The following is a 23,958-nucleotide window of genomic DNA, read 5'->3' on the forward strand; positions in this document are numbered from 1 at the left end:
CCACGGAACACAGAAAGCCCAGACTTCACAATGCTTTTACTTACAAATCACAGAAAACAATCACAAATGAGTTCCAAATGGTGAAGAGTTCAGGGCTATTAAAAACCTGCAAATATGCTGTGTTGTCCCTTTTCTCAGTGCTGTGAAACTAGCAAAATGTGTTTAAGGAACACGGGAGAGGCCAATACTGTGGGCTAAAAGTGCTGGAGAGGCCTACAACCATGATGGAACCTCAGAGGCCACAGGAGGAAAGGTGAGCCGCCTAAGTCTAAGGCTTGCATCATTGGCTTTGCTTCTGCTCCATTCGCTATGGCAGCCTGTCCCCTGCTGGAGGCACACATGCTCTGCACACACCAAGGCCTAGTCTGGGGCGGCTCTCTGGTCACAAAAGGTGCAGAGGCATCGCTCGCCCCGGGTGGAGCTCTTCCGTACCTGCACTAGGTGCATGTCTTACTGGCTGACCATCTCTATACCTGTTTTCCAACCTGTCCAATTCTGGAAAACGGGAGTTCTGGGTGGGGCGAGAGGATAAGCGTTTTCATAGAAACAGATGGAAGACACTGCACGAGCTAGATTCCAGACAGGCTCTCAACAGCGCAGGAGCTCCGGGCAAATACCCATGCCCTAGGCAGAGGGAAAGGGGCCACTTTCCAATTACAAAGAGGAGCAGACAGCATTTTCACACAGGGTTGCTTTATTTCCACACCCACCCTGTGCAGAGGCCCTGCCACAACCTGCGCAGGCGCTAGGTGCTGCGGTGCCTCCAGAGCTTCTGGCACAAGTGGTGGGTGTGCAGTCGTCCTGATGGTCTCCAGGCCACATGACACTGGCCCACACAGGGACAGCAAGTCCGTGGGTGACCCCAGTGAGCTGCAGGTGGAGGCTCTGGAAACCCCACGGGCAGCAGGAGTGAGAAGGGCCACCAGGAGCACTGCAGTGAGACCCCACAGCAGACACGGCTGATAAAAACCCACACAGGGCAACGTGAGAGCAGAGCCTCGAGTGTCCCCGCTGTGGACCCAGGGGCTGAAGGCACAGAGCTGTGTCGGGATGGAAGAAGCCCGGGTGCACTCGCAGTCCAGAGCAAGAAAGCACAGGTGAGAACCCACCCAAGGCTCTCTGTGAAGGGTGGCCTCGGATCCTGGGCACGGCACGGTGACACTGCAACAGAGGGACCACCATTTAGTCAGACACAAAGCAAGGGACCGGGTGATTCTTCGCTGACCACGCTCAGGCTGTGACAAAGTCCAGGAGCACCGATGTCTCCCCAAGGCTTAGCTCTCACGGATCCTCAGGGAACCCAGCACTGTACCACATGCAGGCAGCCATCAGGCCTGTACCAGCACCATCACCACTGGATGACAGGGCTGTGCCTGACCCTCCTCCATGCAGCGCAGCCCTCTGGAGCCTGCCTACCCAGCTCCCTATCACACGCCAACAGCAGCACCACCATCTTCCTGGGGTGTCTTCTGTGTTGTGGCCTAACTCATCGGTAGGCTCTCATTTCCACGTTCGCAAGTCTTACCACAGTGCTGAAGTCACTCCTGATTTCCCAGAGGAATGACCTCTTCGGTGACAAAAAATTCGATGGTCTCCTCCTCCCAGTCATCCACATTGCTGTCCAGCTCGTCAGTGTCCACCCCTGAGAAAACAGAGAGCAGGCTGACCCAGGGATGAGGCTGCAACGCCAGCTGCAGGGCACTAGCCCACACACTCAGGGGGACCATCCCACTTGCAGATGAGCCGGAAGCTTGGTTACCTCCCCGTAGTTCTAGCCGCTCGGTCTTCTGCTTCATATAGAGTTCCTGCGCCATTTTTCGGTATTGCCGGAAGTCCTCCATCATGGTCCTCCTCCTCTCCACCAGTTCCTGTCAGGTTGGGAAGGTTGTAGGGCTGAGCAGGACATACTCGCTCAACCACAATAGCCCCACTGTATCTAGCAACCACTGCTGAAGTTTGGGAGATGGCATGCGCCCAGTGTGCTGGGCACTCCTTCCACAGACCCTCCCTTAAGTGAGACCCCCATTTCCCCCCTGATCCTGTCCCTTCCTGCTTCTAGCAATGAAAAGCCAGCCCCTAGCTACCCAGTGTTAGTGGGTGTTGGTTCTGAGGACCAGTGCTGGCCCTCTGTTTCCCATTGCTACTAGTGGCCCCCACACATGGGAGAACAAGGACCAGGCTCCTGACACACCCTTCTCACTACTGCCCAGGCCAGGACAGAGATGGCTCCTGGGGGAATCCCCTTAGGCTCACCTTTGAAGCTTTGGACTGGCTCAAACGATCCTTCTGCTCAAAGATCTTAGAGTATTTCTTCAGATCCTTTTTAATTTGCTGAAACCAAGACAAGTCTCTCAGGATTGAACCTTCAAAGCAAGAACCACAACTGCTGCCTCCAAAGATGTCGGTGTGCAACGACAGCTTCCTGGACTGGGAGGATTTAGCCCCAGGCACTGGGGATCTCTCTTCATGCAGACAATTGCTAGGGTGAGTCACACCCAGCTCTGACCTAACACCTGTCCCATTACCTAACCCCTCTTAGCGCTCCCAATTCCAGGGGACTGGTTTACACCTGTCTGGCTTGGGCAGACTTTTCTGGGTGGGGTTGGGGGACAGACAAGAAGTATAGGGTCATCTTTTGCTATATAGTGGAGTGTGGCAAGAATTCACCATCCTCCTGCCTCAGCCTAGCCCACAAGTCTAGAGTTAGCACGTGACAATGCTTCAGGTCAGGTCTCACTGCCTTTGCATCCCTTCAGAGCCCTCTCCGTGTCCTGTCTCCACTCCCCACTGAGCGCCCCTGTCCAGTCACAGGGCAAATGCCTGGCCTCCAGGCAGGGACCACACACCTTTATCTGATCCTGGCTGAGGAGCGTCGGCGGCCTTGGTCTCCAGAGCAGCTGGCAGAAGCGGTCCTTGTTGTTCTTCTGGAGAAGGCGGCCTTGGAAGGTCCAGAGCCAATAAGCATTGTCCACCTAAAGGGCGAGGGGCTCATCATGCAAAATGTGTAAGGCCACCTGGGCCCTTCGCTCTCAGCAGCCACAGCACCACCTATGCTCTGGGACCCCAGACACAGCAACACTGGAAACAAAACAAGCCCCTGCACCTGGCTGTGCTCCCCCTCCAGCAGGAAGGTGGTTAGCCAACAGACAATGTGAGGGGGATCCCAGGCCAATGGCAGTCAGCAGGTGCAGTCAGCACAGGCCTGCTTCTCGTGCCTATGACAAGAGACTTAACAGCAGTGCCAAACACTGATAACACCAACCACAGCTTAGCCAGCTACCTCGTTTTCCCCAGCAAGACTCCTAACCACACTCTGCCTCAACCCAAATGCTGGCTCATTGCTGCCAACCAGCTCTCTAGCGGCTATGTGGACTAAGGAGAACAGTCCCCAAACGTGGGCTTAAAAAGAATTGCATTGCCTCTTTTGGGGTGGGGGCATGAGGGTGCTGGGGATGCTATACACTGACACCCCAAGCCCTGCAAGATGCTAAACAGTGTTGGGATGGGCCATGCTGTACTGGTATCAGGGAAGCAAGAGCACCTCACCTCCCCATCTGGAGAGCTCTGAGCTCACAGGTTTTGTTTGCATGGACTGGCTCAATTGTCTGCCCATCAATAAACACAGGATGTCTGCCCTCAGGAGGCAAACCCTGCCCGGGCAGCCATGCCCAATGCCCTAGCAGCCGACCTCTCAGTAGTAACATCCCTTGAGAGCCTCTGGATCAGGTCGACTCCCTAAGCCATAGAGGTTTGTGAGCAGTACCCTCTTGCCCTGGGATCCCTGGATACAAAGATCCCACAGAGAACAGTTTCTGTCACCAGCCTTGAGAGATTTCACTCCCTGAGGGTCCAGCACCTGCCATCTTCTACCTTATGGCTCCACCACGACACAGAAGTGACCACGTATCGGCCGGTTGGGTCCCACTCAACATCGGAAGCCATGTAGTGCTCTGCAATGTTCATGACTGTGCAGTCTGAAGTGTCGACAAACGCCAAGGCACCGTTCATGCTGTGGGGTGACAGGGCAGCTGCATCCCACAGTCCCCTGCCACCCCCGCTGAGAGGTCCACTGCCCCTCACTCTGAGTCACAAGGGTGGGAAGAAGCAGGGACCAAGATGCCCACTCTCTACTGGGCTGTAGCTCCTTGGACCTCGGCCGTATTGCTCCCACAGTGACAAATTTCCTAAGGACATTGTGAGGCTGGGATCAGGACATGGATGGTGTGCAGTGTCCTGTGGTATCTGAGGAAGCCTCCAGAGCTAGGGCCACACGCACACCACAGAGGGAGCCAGGTACAGGAGTTGTTCCCACCAGAGGATGAGGCTGGATTTGCCCACTACTCCTATGTGCTCAACCGGAATGCAGGGGATCAAGAGAAAGGCACCCCAAGCACAAAGGGCAAGGCAGCCTCCCACTAAGCATCTGCCCCACTAGAAGGCATGGAAGTCACAGGCAGGAACTGTGGGAACGTAAAGAGACATAGAGGCTGTGTCGTCTGTAAGTCGCTATTTGGCCTGGTTTGGCAGGAGGTTCAGCTGTGACAACTATCAAGTGAGAAGATAAGGCTCCATCTCAACACAATCCCTCAGGAGCAGGGTGTTTCCACAGCGGGCAGGACCCCGACCCACCTCCTCAGCCCAGCCAGCACCACGAACTGCCCCTGGGGACTCCAGAAGATGGTGTTTGCTTGCTGTTTGTCAAACATCTCTGCAAGGGAAGCAAGGACCTGTAAGGAGACTGTGCCACTCTTGAGGAGAGCTGGCAAAGACAAAGTCCATATACGATTCAGAACCCTGGCCACCTTAGTAGAACTATGTCCAAACAGTTCCCCAGTTCAGTTAGACCTGAGCTCATGATGCACACTTAAGGGTCCTGCGCAAGCACAGTGGACACTACTTTCAACTTCACAGGCAACTGGACAAAGAAGGAACTAACAGTAAATACAGCAGCAACTCGGTGTCCACCAGACTGTCAGAGACTTGACTCTAACACCACCAAGTGCCAAGCTACTGCGGTCACCACCTTTCAGTGTGCTCACAGAACCTCAAGCAAACCCCCGTCCCAGTCACCCTGACTCTGAGTGGACTGGCAAAGCAAATGGGGTTCCCAGGTCACCCCTGAGCCGGATGTGGTGGCATACGCCTTTAATCCCAGCATTTGGGAGGCACAGGCAGGCAGATCTCTGTGAGTTCAAGGCCAGCCTGGTCTACAAAGCCAAGTCCAGGACAGCCAAGGCCACACAGAGAAACCTTGTCTCAAAAAACCAAAAAAACAGGTCACTCCTGGCCTAGACCCTCAGGCCTCTCTTAGGCAGCCATCTGCCTTCACAAAAGTCCACTAACAGCAGGGTGTCTCCTTGGCCACAGGAGGGTGGTGGCGAAGTCCTGTCAAAACAGCCATTTTCCCTGATGATGCGAGTGTCTCACAGTCAGAGAGCTGTAGGACAAATGTCCCATCTAGCCCCAATGCACAGTGGGACACTGGACACTGACTATGACCCTAGTGCCGACAGCCCAAAGAAAGTCAAATTACACATTCAGAGATAAATGACACCTTTGCTGTTGTTTGTTAAAATGGGGCTGAAATCTCTCTATTGTCTGTGATTGCTCACATTTTACACATCCAAGAGAATGAACAACATGGCTGACTTTTCAGTGCAGCCAACTGATCCTACACTGTTTACAGAAGGTCCCAAGTCTAAGAAAGCCAGTGACTGCTCTGGCACAGGGGACAGGGTGGCTGGCTTCCTATAAAGATCCACCCTGGTGAGGGCATCTCTGTGTGGGGCTGTCATGACACAAGGACCAGAGTAAGCAGCAGCAGAGCAGCTTTTGGGAGTCCAAGCAGGGCCAGCTGCCTCCATGAGAGGGGAGGGTCTCTGCAGGTGAGCACTGCCACACAGGTGGGATGGGAACATGCCCTTTCCTGCTGGGACAGAGTGGAGGACTCAGGCAGGCTGAGGGCACAGGGCAGTAATGCTCAAGAGGAACCACAGCCACCCCCAAAACAATGGCTGAGCTAAAGCTGAGACGCTCCATTTAGACAAGGGCCCAGTGGACATTGAGTGTGTGCTCCCTCTGTCCTGAGCCACCCCATCTCAGCACCATCCGACCCACAGCTGGAACACAGGCCCCTGGAAGCTCTCTAGAGGGCAGACCGCTTACTAATGAGTTCAATCTTCCCATTGCTCTTCACGTGGTAGAAGGAGACGGATATCCGCGGGGCCTCGCCATGAAGCACAGCAAACTTACTGCCATTGGGTTCCCAGGCAAAGGCTATGATGGTTTCTACGATCAACAGGAAAGAGAAGTCAGTCGCTGTTACCACACCAACACATCCATTTTCGTTTTCAAAGATCTTCATCCAGTTGGAGAAAAGCAACCCAAGTCCTGACCTCACTACCAGGACCCCAGATCAATGGACAGCAACAGCAAACAAGCAGACAGAAGTCAGCAGAGGTCAAAAGCAGTTGGTATAATCTGCTTGTGCTGCTGTAGCAGGAACAAGCCCAGGCCAGGCTATGACTTGGAATCTTCAGCCGTGGCCCCCTACATGCTAAGATCACAGGCATGTGCCACCACACCGCCTTTCCTTACTCTGACATGGGAGATACATGTCAGTGAAACAAAAATAAAAGCCAAATCAAAGACAGACCACACAAAGGCAGAAGCTGTGTGACTATTCCAGCAAAGGAAGAGGAGAGTTCTGTAAACTACATCAACCTTTCCTTCAGTTAAAAAGAAAAGGCCAAATGGGTTGTCACATGTGCCTTTAAACCTAGCACTCAGGAGGCAGAGGCAGGTGGACCACTCTGAGTTTGAGGCCAGCCTGGTCTACAGAGTCAGTGCCAGGGCTACACAGAGAAATCCTGTCTTGAAAAAAAGTTGAGAGTAGGTGTGGTGACGAGCTCTAATTCCACACTTGGGAGGTAGAGGCAGGTGGGTCTGTGTGAATTCCAGGCAACAAGGCTAAATGGGTGTGTGGTGGTGGTGGTGGTGGTGGTGGGGTGTGAGGAGGAGAGAAAGGAACAAAGTAAACTATGTTGAAAGCCATGTCTGAAGCCAGGCGTGGTGGCGCATGCCTTTACTCCTAGCACTCAGGAGGCAGAGGCAGAGGCAGGTGGATCACTGTGAGTTCAAGGCCAGCCTGGTTTACAAAGCGCGTCCAGGACAGTGAAACAGTCAAGGCTACACAGAGAAACCCTGTTTCGAAAAACCAAAAAACAAACAAACAAAAAAAGCCAGGTCTGGTGGCACAGGTCTATATTCCAGCACTTGAGAGGCTGAGGCAGAAAGACTGGAATTCAAGACCAGAATAAGGCTCTATTTCACACAACCAAACCAGGCAAGACTGCAACCAGCCAGTAACTCATTCAAGGCAACTGGATGCATGGTGGTGTGCACCTGTGGTGTAGGGCAGGCAGGAGGGTGCCAGCTACCCAACCTAAGCTGTGGGCTCCCGTCAGTGGGATCTGGGATGGCTGCTCCTGCCAAGACACACTTCAGCACACTGCTGGAGCCCGAGTCATGCAGAAGCTGGACAAGGCATGGACACAAGAGGCCCTTCCTGCTACACAGAGCTTACCTTTCATCTCAACAACGTCCACAGGTACCTGCTTCTCCCTCATTCGGAAGATTTCAAAATTTGTGACAACACCCTGTTGACAAAAATGAAAAGGAAGGGGTAACATTCCGGAAGGTGAAGGCGTGAGAAAGATGGGGAATACAACTGACAGTCTAACAGAAGACAGCGCTCACCCACCAGCACATCCACACCCCCACTGCTGGGGACGAGGCTGGCACAAAGACAGAACAGTCCAAGTGCGCTCTGCAGCACATCCCGCAGTCTTCTAGGGTTGTCCTCTAGTCCACTGAGGGGACCACAGGACTTGCACACTGTGGAGCAGCCTGCACCGTGACCTTCCAGTAGACCACACCCAACAGCAGATTCAACAACCAGTCATCTACCACCTAACATGTGGATGGATGTGTGTATTAACATGTGGATGGATGTGTGTATTGGAACATTAGTCACCCACAGAAAGGGATGGAATGAAATGCTGACACATGCTACAATATAGATGGGGCTGTTTAAAAAAAGGGGGGGGGGTCTAAAAAAGCCAGAGACAAGGCTGAGTGTGGTGATACACACCTTTAATCCCAGCACTCTAGAGGCAGAGGCAAAGGCAGGCAAAATGATGTGGGTTTGAGGCCAGCCTGGTCTGCAGAGCAAGTCCTAGGACAACAAGAGCTACACAGAGAAACCCTGTCTTAGGAAAAAGAAAAAAGAAAAAAAAAAAAAAAAAAGAAAGAAAAACCAAAGAGCTTTCAACAAGAATATGGTGAGAAACTCACTGAGAGCAGACAGCTGACAGCACCAGGCAGCTCTCAGAGTGCCCCGAGTCTCCACAATAAGCCACCAGCTGCAGGGGCTGGAGAGCGGCTGTGAGATCTGAGTGAGGTTGCAAGCACCCTGGCAAGCAGCTCACAACCAACTCTAACTCCAACTCTAGGAAACCTGGAGCTTTCCTCTGGCCTCCTCAGGCACCTGCACACATGTGGCACTCATGCATACACGCAGAAATAAAAATAAGAAACCAAGCTTTAGAAGTAGGGGCTTCCATGGCAACTACTCACCTGTGTGCCTTTTGGAGTCCTGTCCACTTTCACACACAGATAATCTCCATTTTTCTGCCAGTGCAGCTTGCAGTCGACCACATTGAACAAATTCCTCACTCGGATCTCCTGTCTGGTAGGGAGCTGCATCAAGGTCACCCTGGCTGGAATATCTTTGTCTTCCGGCACCCAAAAGGCGATGATGTTACCACCCGGAGACCAAGAAAAGTCTCTGCGGGACAAATGGACGAAAGCGAAGAGCAGGTGGTTATAGAACTGGAGGAGAGATTTACTCGTACAAGCTCCACACTGGCGCCCAGTCTGCTCCCGGCTGCACACCTGCATGGGCCGGGCGCTGTGAAGTATAGCCCGCAGTCCTCACAAGCCGCCGCTGCTGACAACCAGGGATGCTGCTCACTGTCCCCACCTCCCGGCGTAGCCAGCCCACATTCAGCCACTTCCTAGCACTGCTCCTTACAAATATACTTCAGGCTGATGGCTCTAGCTACAGGGCACTGAAGGCCAACCAAGGTGCCAAGGGCGGACTGCAAGCCAGAAGGTGGAAGACGGGACAGGTGAGCAATCCCTTCTCTAGCAACTGCTCCCCAGGGCAGACGCTGGCAGACTGCGTGTGGGCTTAGCCGCGTGAAAACCCTCTTGCTTCAGGTTTTTCTTGAGATGGTCTGCTGTCTAGTCTGGGCTCAAGTGTCCCCTCCTCTCCTTATCCTCCTGAGCAGCAAATTGCAGAAGCCACCACCACATTCAGATTTGGTTTTGAATTCTGTACAGATCAGTGTATGACCTGTTTATTTTTAGTTATATGCCCAAATGATAGCCAGGAATGTAAGAACAAAGGGCGACATGCCAATGTCCTCTGGGCTGCTAAGCAGTCACGGCCCAGAACCGAGCAGCTCCAAAGGAAAGCATGGCCACTCATCTAAGACAGAAAGAGTTGCACATCCTTGCCACACAGGCAAGCCTCATCCCACTGAACACCGTCCACCAGAGAGCTTCCCCAAGAGGATAAAGCAGGGCTCTATGACCTTAGTACTTAATTCTGTGGCCAGTGAGCAGGAGCCACTGCAGCGCTCCACTGTTTGCAGAAACAAGCAAGCAAATGCTTTTTCTAAGTGCTTAAGAACTGACTGCTGAGCCAAGTGTGATGGTGCACGCCTTTAATCCCAGTACTTAGGAGGCAGAGGCAGGAGGATTGATGTGAGTTCGAGGCCAGCCTGGTCTACAAAGCGAGTCCAGGACAGCCAGGACTACACGAAAAACCCTGTCTTGAAAAACCAAAAAGGAAAAAAGAAAGAAAACCCTAGCTGAGTGGTGGTGTATACCTTATTTTAAAAAGTTATTTATTAAAAATAAGTAAATAAATAAAAGGTATTTATTGTTATGAACACAGTGTTTTGCCTGCATGTATACCTACTCTCCAGAAGAGGGCATCAGATAACATTATAGATGGTTGTAAGCTACCATGTCATTGCTGGGAATTGAATTCAGGACTTCTAGAACAGTCAGTAGTGCTCTTAACCTCTGAGCCATCTCTCCAGCCTGGTGGCGCATACCTTTAATTGTAGCACTCAGGAGACAGAGGCAGGCAGACCTCTGAGTTTGAGGCTAGTTTGGACTATACACTGAGTTCCAGGACAGCCAGGGCTACACAGAGAAACCTTATACTGAAAAACAAAAACAAATAAAAGCCCTGCTGTGATGGCCTAAGGGTCTGTTCATATGTTCCCCAAATGCACAGTGAATTGTAAGGTGATGGTCATAGGTGAGGCCCTTGTGAAGTAAATTGGTCCTTCCAACTACTTGGAGAGAAAGGGGGGAGGGGGGAGTAGACGGAGAGGAGAAAGAAGAGAGGAGAGAACAGAGAGGGGGCAGGAGGGGGAGAGAGAGAGAGAGAGAGAGAGAGAGAGAGAGAGAGAGAGAGAGAGAGAGAGAGAGAATGAGAATATGAATGAATCCCTGGTAGACAGAATCCACCAGGCTCACCTTGGACTTTTGTTATTTTCTTTTTTTAAGGGTTTATTTATTATGTATACAGTACTCTGCCTGCATGTACACCTGTGGGCCAGAAGAGGGCATCAGATCTCATTATAGATGATCGTGAGCCACCATGTGGTTGCTGGGAATTGCACTCAGGACCTCTGGAGGAGCAGACAGTGCTCTTAACCACTGAGCCATCTCTCCAGCCTCCTTGGGCTTCCAGTTTGAAAAGGGAAAGAGACATTTCTGCTGTTTGGAGGTACCCATCCTGTGTGGCTACAGCAGGCAGAGTACACTGGCACGCCTTCACAGAAGCACTCACTCACTTTATTCCAGAGATCTTCAAGCTCTTCTTGTCCAACAGGCCCATAGACTGTCCACGAGGGGAAAGGGGAAAGAGAGAAAAAAGTCACAGCTCAATGTCAACTCTACTCTGTGTTTACATTTATTCTGAAGAGAGTGTCACAGTGCACGAGCACAAAGCAGAAGAGCCTGTGCGGGAGTGAGCACCTGCCTCCCACAGTGCAGTGTAGGGATTGAATTCACTTGTCAGGTGTAGCCACAAGTGCCTCCACCTACTGAGTCATCTTGCCAGCTCCCTTCCCCTGCCCTCTTTTAACAGTGCAAGATTCTGCTTTATCTAGGGAGCGTTACAAGCATGAAGGGCAGTGAGCAGCCATCAACTGGCAGCAGCAGCAACACACACACAGCCAGGGCAGAAGAGTCCAGGCCTCCACCCTGCTCAGGAAGGGTTGGCCTTATCACCTGCTACCAAAGCCCCACCCCCCTTAGTACAGCAAAGGAAGAGACGCACTGACTACACCCACACTGAAGTATAGCCATGCATGCACCCAACAGTCTGATTTGCCTGCTGGAACATAATAATCACCACGGGAGCTGGGCCGAGCTTGGTGATAGAGCAGTTAGTTAGTTGCCTAGCACTCAGGATTTTAGCTAATGCCCGAAACTTCCAGAAAGATGAAAACAAACAAAACTCACAGGTGTTTCATAGATGCTAAGAGTATCCAGAGTCATTCTTGCAAAGAATTTGCCATCATGGCTCCACCTGAGGAGAAAGTAAGTGCCAGGCTGAACCAACAGATCAGGAAAAGGCTACAGGCAGACCAGGGCTACAGTCTACTCACTTGAAGATGGGCCAGTGGGCTGAGCTTTCACAGTGAAAGCCTCTCTTCTTATGTCCTGTGAGGATGTCCCAGATGATGATGGCCTGAGGGTCATCCTGAGTGTCCATCAGTGGGCTGAAAGTCACCAGGTATCTGCAAGGGAGGGGGTCAGTTATATAGCACCTCCTTGGGGATAAGAATCACAGCTCCAGCACACATTACTGTGTCAAAAACACAAGATACACAAACCCCAAATACCATGAGCCCCAAAAATGGCATCTGGTCTTTCCAAGTTGGGGGTAGGGTGAACAAACCAGATACAAGGTAATCACAGTCCACTTAAAGAGTCACCCAGAATGAGGGTCCCACCAGGAGTGGCACCAGGAAAATCAAACACCCCCAACAAAAGTCTGCTTCAGTGGGTTGGTCTAGAGGGAGGCATGATGCGGGATGCTCGCTATCCTGACTCTCGTAATTAACACTAATGTGAGAGGGAACAGATGTTCACATACAGTTCTAAAGTGATTGTGCGCCTGGGAAAGGGCAGTTAACTACCTGACTGCAGGCATCTCTACACAGTAGAGCAAATCTGTACCTTTACCCACAACGTACGGGTATCCTAAGGACACAGCCCTCGCAACAAGGGCAGTGGTGGGAGAGGCCACAGCAAGCCAGAGAACACCAGCAAAACCCCTCCTGCTGCAGCACCAGCGCAGCCAAGACTGAAATCCTGATTGGCGGCATACACTACACGCACTGCTAAAGCCTGTGATGAGTGTCCTAACAATGCAATCTACAGAAGCAAAGCACAGAGGATGAAACAAAGGTCAGCTCATTTGTTCAAAAGGACACATGTGTGAACAGATAGACCACACCATGTGTGGTAGTACACAGCCCTGATCCCTGCACCTGGGAAGTGAAGGCAGGAGGGTCCGCTACAGTGATTTGGGGCTAAACCCTGTATCAGAGGAGAGAAAGCTGTGCTCCCAGAAGGCTGGCGGGCTAACTGCTGAGGGAACTGCGTAAGCTTCCACAGAGGTGAAGAGACACCCTGGCACAGCTGCCTCACAACCCCACCCCATCCTTTCTTTAAAAAAGATCTATTTTCTATATATGAGTGTTTTGCTTGCCTGTATGCCTGGTACCCTCAGAGGTCAGAAAAGGGAATTGGATTTCCCGCAACTAGGATTATGGATGATTGCAAGCCACTACGTGGGTCCTCTGCAAGAACCCATGCTCTTCCCACCTAGCCATACCCACTTGCAGCACTGCTGGTGGAACGGACTCTCTGGTATCAGACACGAGTGGCTCAGCATTACAGAGCACTCTACAGAAGCAGCACAAAGGAAGGGAAGGACGTTCCAAGTGAAAGGATGAGGGTTGTGCACACTAAGACTGGGCCGAGCACATCAGTGATGTAACAACCTTTGTCTATGTGGGGAGGCTTTGTTTTTGTTTTTGTGTTGCCCTGGCTGTCCTGAAACTCACTCTGTAGACCAGGTTGGCCTCAAACTCAGAGCTGTGCCTGCCTCTGCTGGGATTAAAGGCATGCGCCATCACTGCCCGGCTGAGTGAAAGCTACTGATCCTCTTCCCCCTGCTTCCCGACTTCTGGTGTGCCCCACCACGTGTGGCATACGGGCTCCTCCAGCTTTCTCCTGCTCCACGTTTCACAAGTCCCTGTTCTGTGACCAATTCAGACAGGAAAGAAAAATGTCTAGAATCTGAGCCAGAACAAGAACTGATGTGTGTGACAATATGGCAGCGAGTATCAGTGCTGACAGAGTATCTAGAACCAAACTGTCATGCAAATGCACACGGTGGTTACTGGGCAAATGTGCCTTGGAGGTGCGCACATGTGGTTCAACTACCAGGGAGTCCCAGTGCCAAGCCCAGTACATGTATGGATCCTGTATGTAATACTCATATACCACGAGAAGTATACATTAAGCACAGCTGCGAGACCAAAGGCAACAGAACAGAACCATTATGAACAGACTATAGTGAGTTCTGCCAGTGTGGTCTCTTCTCCTAAAAGAGCCCAGACAGTCTTCCTGTTGTGGGACGCTATGTCACTGCAGCCCAGGAAGATAAACCACAGAAAAGGCGTTATTCCTCCCCCCTGCCCCAGTTGCTCAAGTGTGGGGCTGGGGAGGATGCAGCTCAATGGGTCACATCTTGACAAGGAACAATAAACTTGAATGCTAGCCGTCCTCACCCCACTGCATGGCTCTGGCAGTTTGCACACACTTTGAGCAGGCAAGTGAACAGGCTCTTTGTTTTGAGACGGAGCCTCATGTAGCTTAACCCAGCCACACACTATGAAGTCCAGGCTGGCTCTGACATCTACTGACCCTCCTGTCGCCACATCCCAAGTCAATTCTTCCTGGGACTGTTGTACGAAGTCTGTTGTACAAGTCACCCAAGGAGGTTGACAAGAGGAGAGCGTGTCACTGACCTTTCACATGGAGAGAAGTCGATGAGCTGCACGCCTTGGTGGCTGAACCTCTGGATCTGCTTGAACTTCTCCCCTCCCCAGAGGGCGATGCCCCGCTGATGGAAAGTGGCCAGGTAGGTGCCCTTAGGGGACCAGCGCACATACGTCTCTGTCCATCTCTGTAAGAAGGCAGGATCAGGGTCAAGACGACAAAGTCTAGCAACACCTTCCTTCCACAGTGCACCTTCCCACTTCTCAGAACCTTTTTCCAAGCTGGGAAAGAAATGACAACTGTTCTCAGAGAGTGCCTAGACAACAAGAGCCGCCGCCTGCTCCTCTGCGTGGCAAGCAGCCCTGCTGGAAGGACACAGGAGGTCATGGCCAGGGCCAGCTGCTAGTACACACCGCTCTTTCTTCGATTGAGACGGGGTCCTTGACGTCATTCCAGAAGATGGATGTCCGGTCTCCACTCTCAAAAATGACACTGTACTGATCTCTACACTCTGCCTCTTCCAGCCAGTATCGCAAATTTCCCTAAAATTAATCAAATCAAGGGACTTAGTACACTGTATTAATTTTAATCAAAGAAAAGCTCACTGAAAGTTATCACACTGGCACATGATAGGACCAATGGATACCTTTCTACTTCAAGTTACAAAATGTCTCCTGACTACACAGGCAGAGGTTTTGTAGACCTACCAGGTCTTTGAAGGGCTGTTTCTCTGGAATGTCCCACTCATCACTGATAGTCATGTACCTGGAACAGAACAAGCCCTGTTGAGGAGCACAGGCTGGATGGATGTGGGGGTGCACATCCTATCCTTTCCACCCACCCCCAAGGTCAAAACAAAAACATAAAATGCTCTTGCCTGGCCAACACAAGGCACCAGCACCGTGTCCCCCCTCACCCACAGGCATCACCCATAGACCTCAAGCTCCAACTCACTTATCAAAGTCAGTGAAGAGGTTGACCCGGAACGTGTGCTGCTTGTCCAGCTTGTACCCATCCGCATTTTTCACAGCATCCACAGCATGAGCAGGAGACGCATATTCCAGAAAGATGTACCTGAGGGAGAAGGCAAGTGGCTTGCACCCGTTGCACCTCTAACACTTACTGAACAGAGTCCTTCTACTGTCCTGCAGTGTCTCCAAGGCGGTCATTCTGAGGACCAGAGGACAATATGGAGGCCAAGCAGTTTCCCAAAGAATGAAAGCCTAACATAAAGATCAAGACTGTGACTTCGCTGGGCGTGGTGGCGCACGCCTTTAATCCCAGCACTCGGGAGGCAGAGGTAGGCGGATCGCTGTGAGTTCGAGGCTAGCCTGGTCTACAAAGTGAGTCCAGGACGGCCAAGGCTACACAGAGAGACCCTGTCTCGAAAAACCAAAAAAAAAAAAAGACTGTGACTTCATGGTTATAAATGACAGAAAAGTTTAACTGAAATGCCACTACCCTGTGACAGCCCTGTGATACACACATGTCAAAACCTAGCAAAGTGTCCACTTTATATATGAAGGCATTTCTGTTTAGCAATGATGTCATTAAGAGTCGCTATTACACAGCCTGGTCTACAGAACCAGTTCCAGGACAGCCAGAAAATACACGCATGCACACACACACACACACACACACACACACACACACACACACAATATTCACACACATAAAAACAATTACAAGCAAATAAATAAATAAATAAATAAATAAAACAGGGCCAGGTGTGGTAGCACATGCCTATGATCCCAGGGAGGCAGAATGCAGATAGATCTCTCTGTGAGTTCGAGGCCAGCCTGGTCTACAGAGAGTCCAGGACAGCCAAGGCTACACAGAGAAACCCTGTCTTGAAAAAAAACAACAAAAGCACAACACTAAGTCTTTAATCCCCAAAAGTGACTTTATCATCCTACATTTCCCTCAGACAAAGTAGGAAAGGGAGGTCTGCCAACAGTGGCAAGAAGCAAACAAATTCTATAAACTTAGCAGCAGCCACTGTGGGCCATTTTGCCCTGTCCAGCTCACTGAGGGCAGCCAGCCCCACTGCTCAAGATCTGGCCTTCATAGAAGGAGCTGTGCAGATGGCCTACAGTCAAATGCTGTGTGTCAGTGCGCAGGAAAGACGACATGTAGCACAGCCCTGCGCTCCGCATCACATACAAGGACTAAGATCAAGCACGGGAAGACCTAATTTTGAAGAGATGAAGGCAACTACAGAACACACACCTCAGGCCACACCCATGATTTTAGTGACAGTAGGAAGTGACAGAAGGCTTTCACCTCTACTTCAGAGAGGTTAAAATGTTTTCCCAAAAGAGAAATCCCACAGGCAGGCCGGCCCTTCAGCTCTGCCCACTTTCAGGCCAGCGGTGTCTCTCTCCAGAATCTATCTATCCTGGGTCGCCGGCTGCTCCTGTGGGATCAGCTCTGGTGACCTCAGTCTGCAGTCACCCACTATGCCATGATTCCAGAGGCCTGCTGAGGACCCAAGAACCAAAGCGCCACTGCATAGAGCGTCCCTGTGGGTGGCCCACCACTCCTACAGCAGTGAACCGAGCTCTCACCCTTTTGTCTTTCCGTCCTCTTCAGGGTAATAGTCATTTATGATTTTCCCAAACTTGGAGAAGATCTTGTGGATGACATTTTTGAGCTTCTCAAGCCGGTCGGGTCCCACCTGAGGAACGTTGTCCACCACAATCACTGAGTCGATGCCATCTGCTTCCTGAGGCCGGTCTTTGAGTACATCACCAAGCAGCTCTGAAGGAGTGAAGAAATGTCAGGTGCTTTCTAGTTAAGCCAAGAAGCACTCATCCATTAGCCGGCAGCTGATCATCTGAGAGGCATCTAAGTGTTTCCACCATGAACAAAGAAGTCAGGACCTACTTAAACAACAGAGAATGGAATGCTAATCCTCACACTCCTGATGGGAAGTACTGTGAAAAAGTACCCAATTGTTTCTGGCAGGGTGGTTGCGTGCGTTTAATATCACTCTGGAGATGGAGGGAGATACACACGGATCTCTGAGTTCAAGGCTAACCTGATCTACACAGAAGACCCTGCCTTAACTTTAACCAGGTGGGAAGAACCCATTCCTGAAAGTTACTCTGGTGGCCACAGCTTTCAATTCCCAGCAACCACATGGTGGCTCATATCCATCTAGAATGAGATCTGGTGCCCTCTTCTGGTGTGCAGGCACACATGCAGGCAGAACACCGTACACATAATAAATTTTAAAATTTTTTTTGAAAAGACACCTTTTAACTTGGGAGGCAGAGGCAGGTGAATCTCTGTGAGTTCAAGACCAGCCTGGTCTATAAAGTGAGTCCAAGACAGCGAAGGCTACACAGAGAAACCCTGTCTAAAAAAACACATTTCAAAGATGTCAAAATTGGGCTGGAGAGATGCTCAGCAGTTAAGAGGTTGAGAGCACTCACTGCTCTTCCAGAGGTCCTGAGTTCAATTCCCAGCAACCACATGGTTGTTCACAACCATCCATCTATACCCTCTAATGGCCTCTTCTGGGATGCAGGTGTACATGCAGACAGAGCACTCACACATTAAATAAATAAAACCTTCAAAGACACCAGAATCAAGAGCAGGCAAAGAACATGGAGGCAAGGGGCAGCCTTCTACACGGCAACGCCACACACCTTTATACAGCAACTGCAGTAAACTCTGGGTTCCTTTAAAAGCCTGCTCACCATACTATTAAATGGCCTGTTAAGCTGGATCTGAATTTAACAAGATATAATAAAAAGCCCAGCGTCTATACAAACTAGACTCCTTCCCAGGAGCTCAAAGCGTCTAGCAGCCTCTAACAATCTGCTTCTCCCTGGGAAGGGCAGAGCAAAGCAGCCTCACAGCCCAACACATTGCGTTTCTCTTGATTTGAGTCTTTTGCCTTTTTATGTACATGCACCACTGGCATGCCTGGCACATGAGCATCAGGTCCCTGAACTGGAGTGACAGAGGGTTGTGAGCTATCACGGAGGAGCTGGGAATCAAAGCTAGGGTCTCCAGAACAGTGAGTTCTCCTAACTGCTAAGCCATCTTTTTGGTTTTGTTGACTCGAGGTCCCATGTGCCCCAGGCTGGCTTTGCATTCCTTACGTAGTAGGGGCAACCCTCAAACTCCCCTTCCAAGTGCTGGAATGACAGGCACGCACACCACACTAGGACAAACAACTTGTTCATAACCAGAAACAGGAAGAAAGAAAAGAAAACCAAAAGGCCCCCTTCTCCTCCCACCCTTGTGACATTCTTACAGGGCCACCCAAAGCCAGATGCCCTCAGGACTTCAAGCTCTTCAGCATCAGGACCCTCTGATTACTCTGCCCTTCCCTGCATACACTGGACCCACTGGGCGCCCAGTAGAGTTGATGGAGGTATGCTGACCTTACAGTCGCATCAGCATCCCCCGACTCCTATATCCCCCAATTCTGGAGTCTGTCACACTTAAGTCTGTGAATTAAATTTGCTCAAATAATTATGTAAATACTCCCCTTGCAGCAGACAGACCCACTTGCTTCCCAGTACCCACCTGCAACCCAGCTCTAGGGGACTGGACACCCTCTTCTGGCCCTGCACTCACATACACACAGTCCCACAGAGACAAACAGACATAACCAAAATTAAATATAAAACAAATATTGGCTGGAAAGGTTGCTCAGCAATTAGGAGCATTGGCTGTTCTTCCAAAGGACTCAGGTTTGATTCCCAGCACCCACATGGTGCCGTTACAACCAACACTAACTCCAGTTCAAGGAGATCCAACAGCCTCCAAAGACATACACATGGGCAAAATGCTCCTATGCATAAAACAAATTTTAACTTAAAAAAACAAAATTAAGTCAGTGTGGTGGCACATGCCTTTAATCCTAGCACCGGGGAAGCAGAGGCAGGCCGATCGCTGAGAGTTTGAGGCCAGCCTGGTCTACAAGGGGAATCTAGGAAAGCTAAAGCTACACAGAGAAACCCTGTCTCAAAAAAACAAAAAACAAAAATAAATCCTTGAAAAAGGAAAAGGTGGGGGAGGGGGAGCAGAATATGAGGAAATGGTTTAGTCCAAAAGGTGACTGCTGGGATGCCCAGCATCACGAAGAGCTGGCACAGTGGCACACACCTGTATTCCCAGTGCTGGAAAGGGACAAGCAAGAATCTCAGTGGCCAGCCAGCCTAGCCAACTGGTGAGCTCCAAGTTCAGGGACACCCTCTCTCCCGCTCCCCTGAAAAGCAGCAGTACTTAGTGGTGGTTCACACCAGTAGTCCCAGCACTTGAGAGGCTACAGGAGGATGACCATGAGTTACAGGCCAGCCTGAACTATAAAGTCTGGGCCAGCATGGAATACTTTGTGAGCAACTGTCTGAAACCCTATGACTCTTACCCCAAATAAACAGCCAAGGCAACCAAGGGTTCAAAGGGAGCTTCAAAACCAAAGCCTAGTTTCTAACATTGAGGGAGCACGTACATTAGAGCTCCCTGGAGCCAGGCAAAGTGGCAAGAACCCAGAAACCTGCTTCATCCACAGAGAAATCTCCTCAGGGCGGAGCCTGTAAAATCTTCACAGGAGTTTATCTGCTTCTCCAGCTAAAACCTCTTTTACCTTAAGAAATACAGTAAAACAGCTGGGCACGGTAGCGCACGCCTGTCAACCCAGCACTCAGGGCTCAGGGAGGCAGAGGCAGGCACAGGCAGAGGCTCTGTGAGTTGGAGGCCAGTCTGGTCTACAGGGCAGCCAAGGCTACATGGAGATACTCTTGTCTCAAAAAAAAAAACAAAAACAAAAACAAAAAAACAAAAATAAAACAAGCAAGATTCATACCCCAAACCCTGGCCTCTTTAAGTGGAGGCAGGAGGATCAGTTTAATGCCAGCTTCTACATACAATGCTATTCGAGATGGTCTTAAGATAAAATAAAAACGAACTCCACAAACATCAAAGTAAGTACATAAAACAGCGGTGGTATTAAAGGGCAAGCCCTTCAAGTTTTTGTGTTGTGTGTTTTTGTTTTTTTTTTTTTTTGGCCCTTCAAGTATTTTAAGTTCTAAGTTGACAACTATATTGAGGCTCTAGATTTTCTTGGTTTATCACCAGTAGTTCAAAAGCAATTGTTTGGGGTTGCTTGCCTGTGGTGCTCGCACCATGGAAACTGAGGCAGGTGAATCAAGAGTTCAAGTTCAGCTTGATCTACACAGTGAGGTCCTGTCTAAAAAAAAAAATTTTTTTTTAAATTTAAAAAATAGAGGCGGCTGCTCTTAACCCCCAAACCCCTCGGTATTAACCAAATCAGATCATAATGGAAGCGCCTCCTGTGCTCTCAGCCTGACGCTGAACCGGCAGAAAACACGTGCTATCAGCTGTCATAAGGGACTCGAGGCTCCCGTGCAGGAAGGCAGAAAGAATGACTTGAGGCCAGTCACCGTAGAGAAGAATATTAAATAAGCTGGAAAATGAACGAGGCGGAGGAGCCACGTCCTAGGGGTACCGACCTGGTAAGCAGATAAGCAGGCGTCTGCCCCCGGCTCTACACGACCTGTCCCTCCCATTCGTCCCTCTGAATGGTCCCCCGGCTCCACACTGGAAACTGGAATATCCAGGATACTCCAGCTCGCCCTGCGCTCCAACCAACCCCTGATGCCCGGTCTTCCCGCAGAAGCGGGCTCCCCAAATGGTCCCCTAATTTAGAGGAAATCAGAGTGGATCGTTGCGGTCGGGAGACCTCCCGCCCTCGACGACTTGAGCGGGTACCCTTCACCATGGACACCAGCACGACTTACAGCCCTTACCTTCCTCGCTCACATCGTCCACGAAATCCTCGGGGTCGCTGAAGGAGGGCTCATCTGCCTCTCCGTTCTCCAGTGCCCGTGGCTCCGCCTCAGCCGCGCTGCTATCGGACCCGCCCTCCTCCTCCTCCTCCTCCTCCTCCGCTCCGGCGGCGGGGTGCTCCCGGGCCTGCTCCCCCGCGGCCTCTGCCTTCCCCGGAGCAGAAGGCTCCTTTGCCGGGGATCGATCCGCCGACTGCGGCGGGGGCGACGCGGCCGGACTCGTCGCCGTTTCCTCTTCGGGTTGGGCCGCCGGCTTGGCCCTCACCTCGGGCTCCGCTCCGGCCTCGGCGTCTTCCTCGGAGTCTTCCGTCCGCCCCACTTCGGACCCGCCAGACCCCGCCGCCTCGTCTGACGGTGGCGACTCGGAGGCTGGCTGCTGCCTCGCGGGCTCTGCCCGCTCCTCCGCCGCCTCGGGCGCCGCCACGTTCTCAGCGTCCTGCATGGGCCCGCGCTGCTTCTCACCCGGCTCGGCCGCCCTGCTTCCGACTCCCAGGATTCACCGCGCGCCGCTAGCGCGGAGCCACGTGCGTGCAGCGGACGGGTCGTACCAAGATGCAGCTCGGGGGAGACACCCACGCCCTCACTCCTCACGACCACCCCAAGGATGCTCAGATACGCATAAGACACACCTAGCAAGAAATATCGTGCTTATTTGTCAAGATATAATAGATCATTTGCAGCTATAAATGGCTTTTTAGATAGCAAAGAAACTCACTGGGCTATATGCTCCCCCATTTTGGGTACGAAATAGTTGTGTCCAAGATGGCAGATGTTCCTCTGCCTCTCCCGGCGGGCGCTACGGGGAAGGACTGAACTATCTAGGGAGCACCCAGTAGGCTCTTAAATGATTTTAACACGTGGAACTGTACGAAGACAAAACTGCGTGACTAGAAAACCATGCCAAGAAAACCGAAAGCCCCACGCATGATTCCTCTTAAGCTTCGCTTTTACTCAAACAGACGTCTAGACTGACATAACTGGGTTTCTCCCCCTTTTAAGGTCTGCGTTTTAGACCCGTCCACTGACGGGGCAAAAGAACGAAGGGTTCCAAAATTACACGAGGTGTTCGCCGCCACCCAGAGGCCGCCAACAGGCAGGGAAGTGACGGCCCCGCACAGGGTGGAGTCGTGGTCGCGAGGGGCTTTAGTGTCCCTGGCCATCCGCACCGCCACGGCTGGCAGCCTAGCACGGGCCCCCGAACTGAAGGTCGCTGTGGTTCAGTCCGCCCGAGGCTGCCTTCTTCACACGCGGGAGAGCGCGGTCACGTGGCGAAATTGGGGTGTCGGGGCGGAGCCTGCTCTGAATGGGCAGGACGCACTCCGGGAGGGGTTGCTGGGAAAGCCTGTCAAGATTTTTAATGCGCCCAACCCAGAGCTGTCTCTTATGGGATGTTTCGGCGATCTTTTTGTTTTGGTCTGGTTTGGTTTGATTTTTCTTTTCTTATTTTGGTTTTTCGAGACAGGGTTTCTCTGTGTAGCTTTGGCTGTCCTGGACTCGCCTTGTAGACCAGGCTGGCCTCGAACTCATAGAGAGCCACCTGCATCTGTTCCCCGCCCCCCTCCCCCTCCGAAGTGCTGGATTAAAGGCGTGTGCCACCACGCCCGGCTCCTCGAGGATTTAAAAAAGAACTAGTTGAGAAAGCTAAGAGTTTAAGAACACTTTCGGTGGCCGGGCGGTGGAGGTGGAGGCCTTTAATCCCAGCACTCGGGCAGAGGCAAGTGGATCTGTGAGTTCACGGCCAGCCTGGTCTACAAAGCGAGTCCAGGACAGTCTAGGCTACACAGAGAAACCCTGTCCGGGGTGGTGGTGGCGAAGAACACTTTTCACTGGTGCTGGAAACATGGCTCAGAGGTTAAGGGCACTGATTGCTCTTCCAGAGGTCCTGAGTTCAGTTCCCAGCAATCACATGGTGGCTCACAACCATCTTTAATGAGATCTGGTGCCAACTTCTGGCCTGCAGGTGTTCATGCAGGCAGAGCACTGTATACATAATAATAAATCTTTTTAAAAAAAACAACACTTTCTCTGAGGACCAAGTTTGGCTCCCAGCACCCATATAATGGCTTACAACCATCTCAAAAAACTTCTGTGTATGAGTATTCTGTCTGCATTTTTATCTGTGCAACAGGTGCATGCCTGATGCCCATGGAAGCCAAAAGAAGGAATCGTATCACCCAGGATTGGAGTTAACAGACAGTTGTGAGCTGCCATATGGTTGCTAGAAATTGAATCGTGTCGAAGAGCAGGCAGTGCTCTTAACAGTTAAGCCTTCTCTCCAGCCCTAGCTTACTCCTGGAAAATAAAATTAATAAAAAACTTTTTTTACCCAGGGGCATTCGCCTGTAATCCCAGCACTCTGAGAGGTAGAGGCAGGCAGATCTCTAAATTCGAGGCAAGCCCAGTGTGCAAAATGAGTCAGGATAGCCAAGGCTACACAGAGAAACCCTGCCTCAGAAAAAAATAAAAATAAATTCTTTTTAAAGGAGCAGAGAGTTTACCATAAAAGCGTAGGCTTGGAATCCTAGCACTGAGAGGATTGAAGCCGAAAGGGGAGTTCAAACTAGCCTGTGTGATACAAAGACTAAACAGACAGAGCAGGTGGCCAGGGGCCTGTGGAAGAGTTAGCAGCCTGCTGCCTGAGCATGTATGACCTACTCAGAAATCAAGAGTTACACACCAGTCAGGTGGCTCTTGCTGCCAAACCTGACACTTTGAGTTCCATCCTGGAAGCCCATGATTGGGAAGGGAGAGAATTGACTCTAGGGGTTAGCCTCTGATTTGCACAGTGCACACAACTAAGCAAATGTTAATTCATTAACATCAACAACAACGACAAAATCAGCAGCTCTGGTGGGCCCAGACCTTTGAGAGCCCAGAGCCCCGGTGTCTGGACTCATAAACCAAATCTTGAGAAAGGGTTAGGGCTCCAGGTTCTAGAAAGCCAGGGAGTTACGGCTGTAGGGGCTTG

At 51.2% G+C, this 23,958-nt stretch overlaps 1 protein-coding gene across 1 annotated transcript; it reads right to left on the reverse strand.

Moving 5' to 3' along the window:
• Positions 1–676: 676 nt before the first annotated feature.
• On the reverse strand, positions 677–21,606 carry EIF3B (eukaryotic translation initiation factor 3 subunit B). Its single transcript, XM_084761676.1, has 19 exons — positions 20,952–21,606; positions 16,731–16,923; positions 15,118–15,237; positions 14,871–14,928; positions 14,577–14,705; positions 14,193–14,350; positions 11,757–11,888; positions 11,611–11,677; positions 10,938–10,984; positions 8,638–8,848; positions 7,586–7,658; positions 6,166–6,288; positions 4,630–4,708; positions 3,871–4,009; positions 2,847–2,972; positions 2,254–2,331; positions 1,760–1,868; positions 1,526–1,642; positions 677–1,161 (listed from the first exon to the last, which is right to left on the reverse strand). The coding sequence occupies exons 1-18, from the start codon at positions 21,430–21,432 to the stop codon at positions 1,539–1,541; spliced, it is 2,427 nt and encodes an 808-aa protein (XP_084617802.1). The 5' UTR covers positions 21,433–21,606; the 3' UTR covers positions 677–1,161; positions 1,526–1,538.
• Positions 21,607–23,958: the final 2,352 nt, after the last annotated feature.

This window comes from Acomys minous, assembly GCF_964271855.1.
Source record: "Acomys minous genome assembly, chromosome: 16".
NCBI classification, from domain to species: Eukaryota; Metazoa; Chordata; class Mammalia; order Rodentia; family Muridae; genus Acomys; species Acomys minous.

Excerpts from the sequence above, each read along its gene's own strand:
- EIF3B (XM_084761676.1), bottom strand. The coding sequence starts at position 21,432 with ATGCAGGACGCTGAGAACGTGGCGGCGCCCGAGGCGGCGGAGGAGCGG. Across the intron at positions 10,985-11,610 it reads TTAGCATCTATGAAACACCT|TCTATGGGCCTGTTGGACAA; the intron begins GTGAGTTTTGTT and ends CCTCGTGGACAG. Across the intron at positions 4,709-6,165 it reads TGGGAAGATTGAACTCATTA|AGATGTTTGACAAACAGCAA; the intron begins GTAAGCGGTCTG and ends CTTCCCTTGCAG.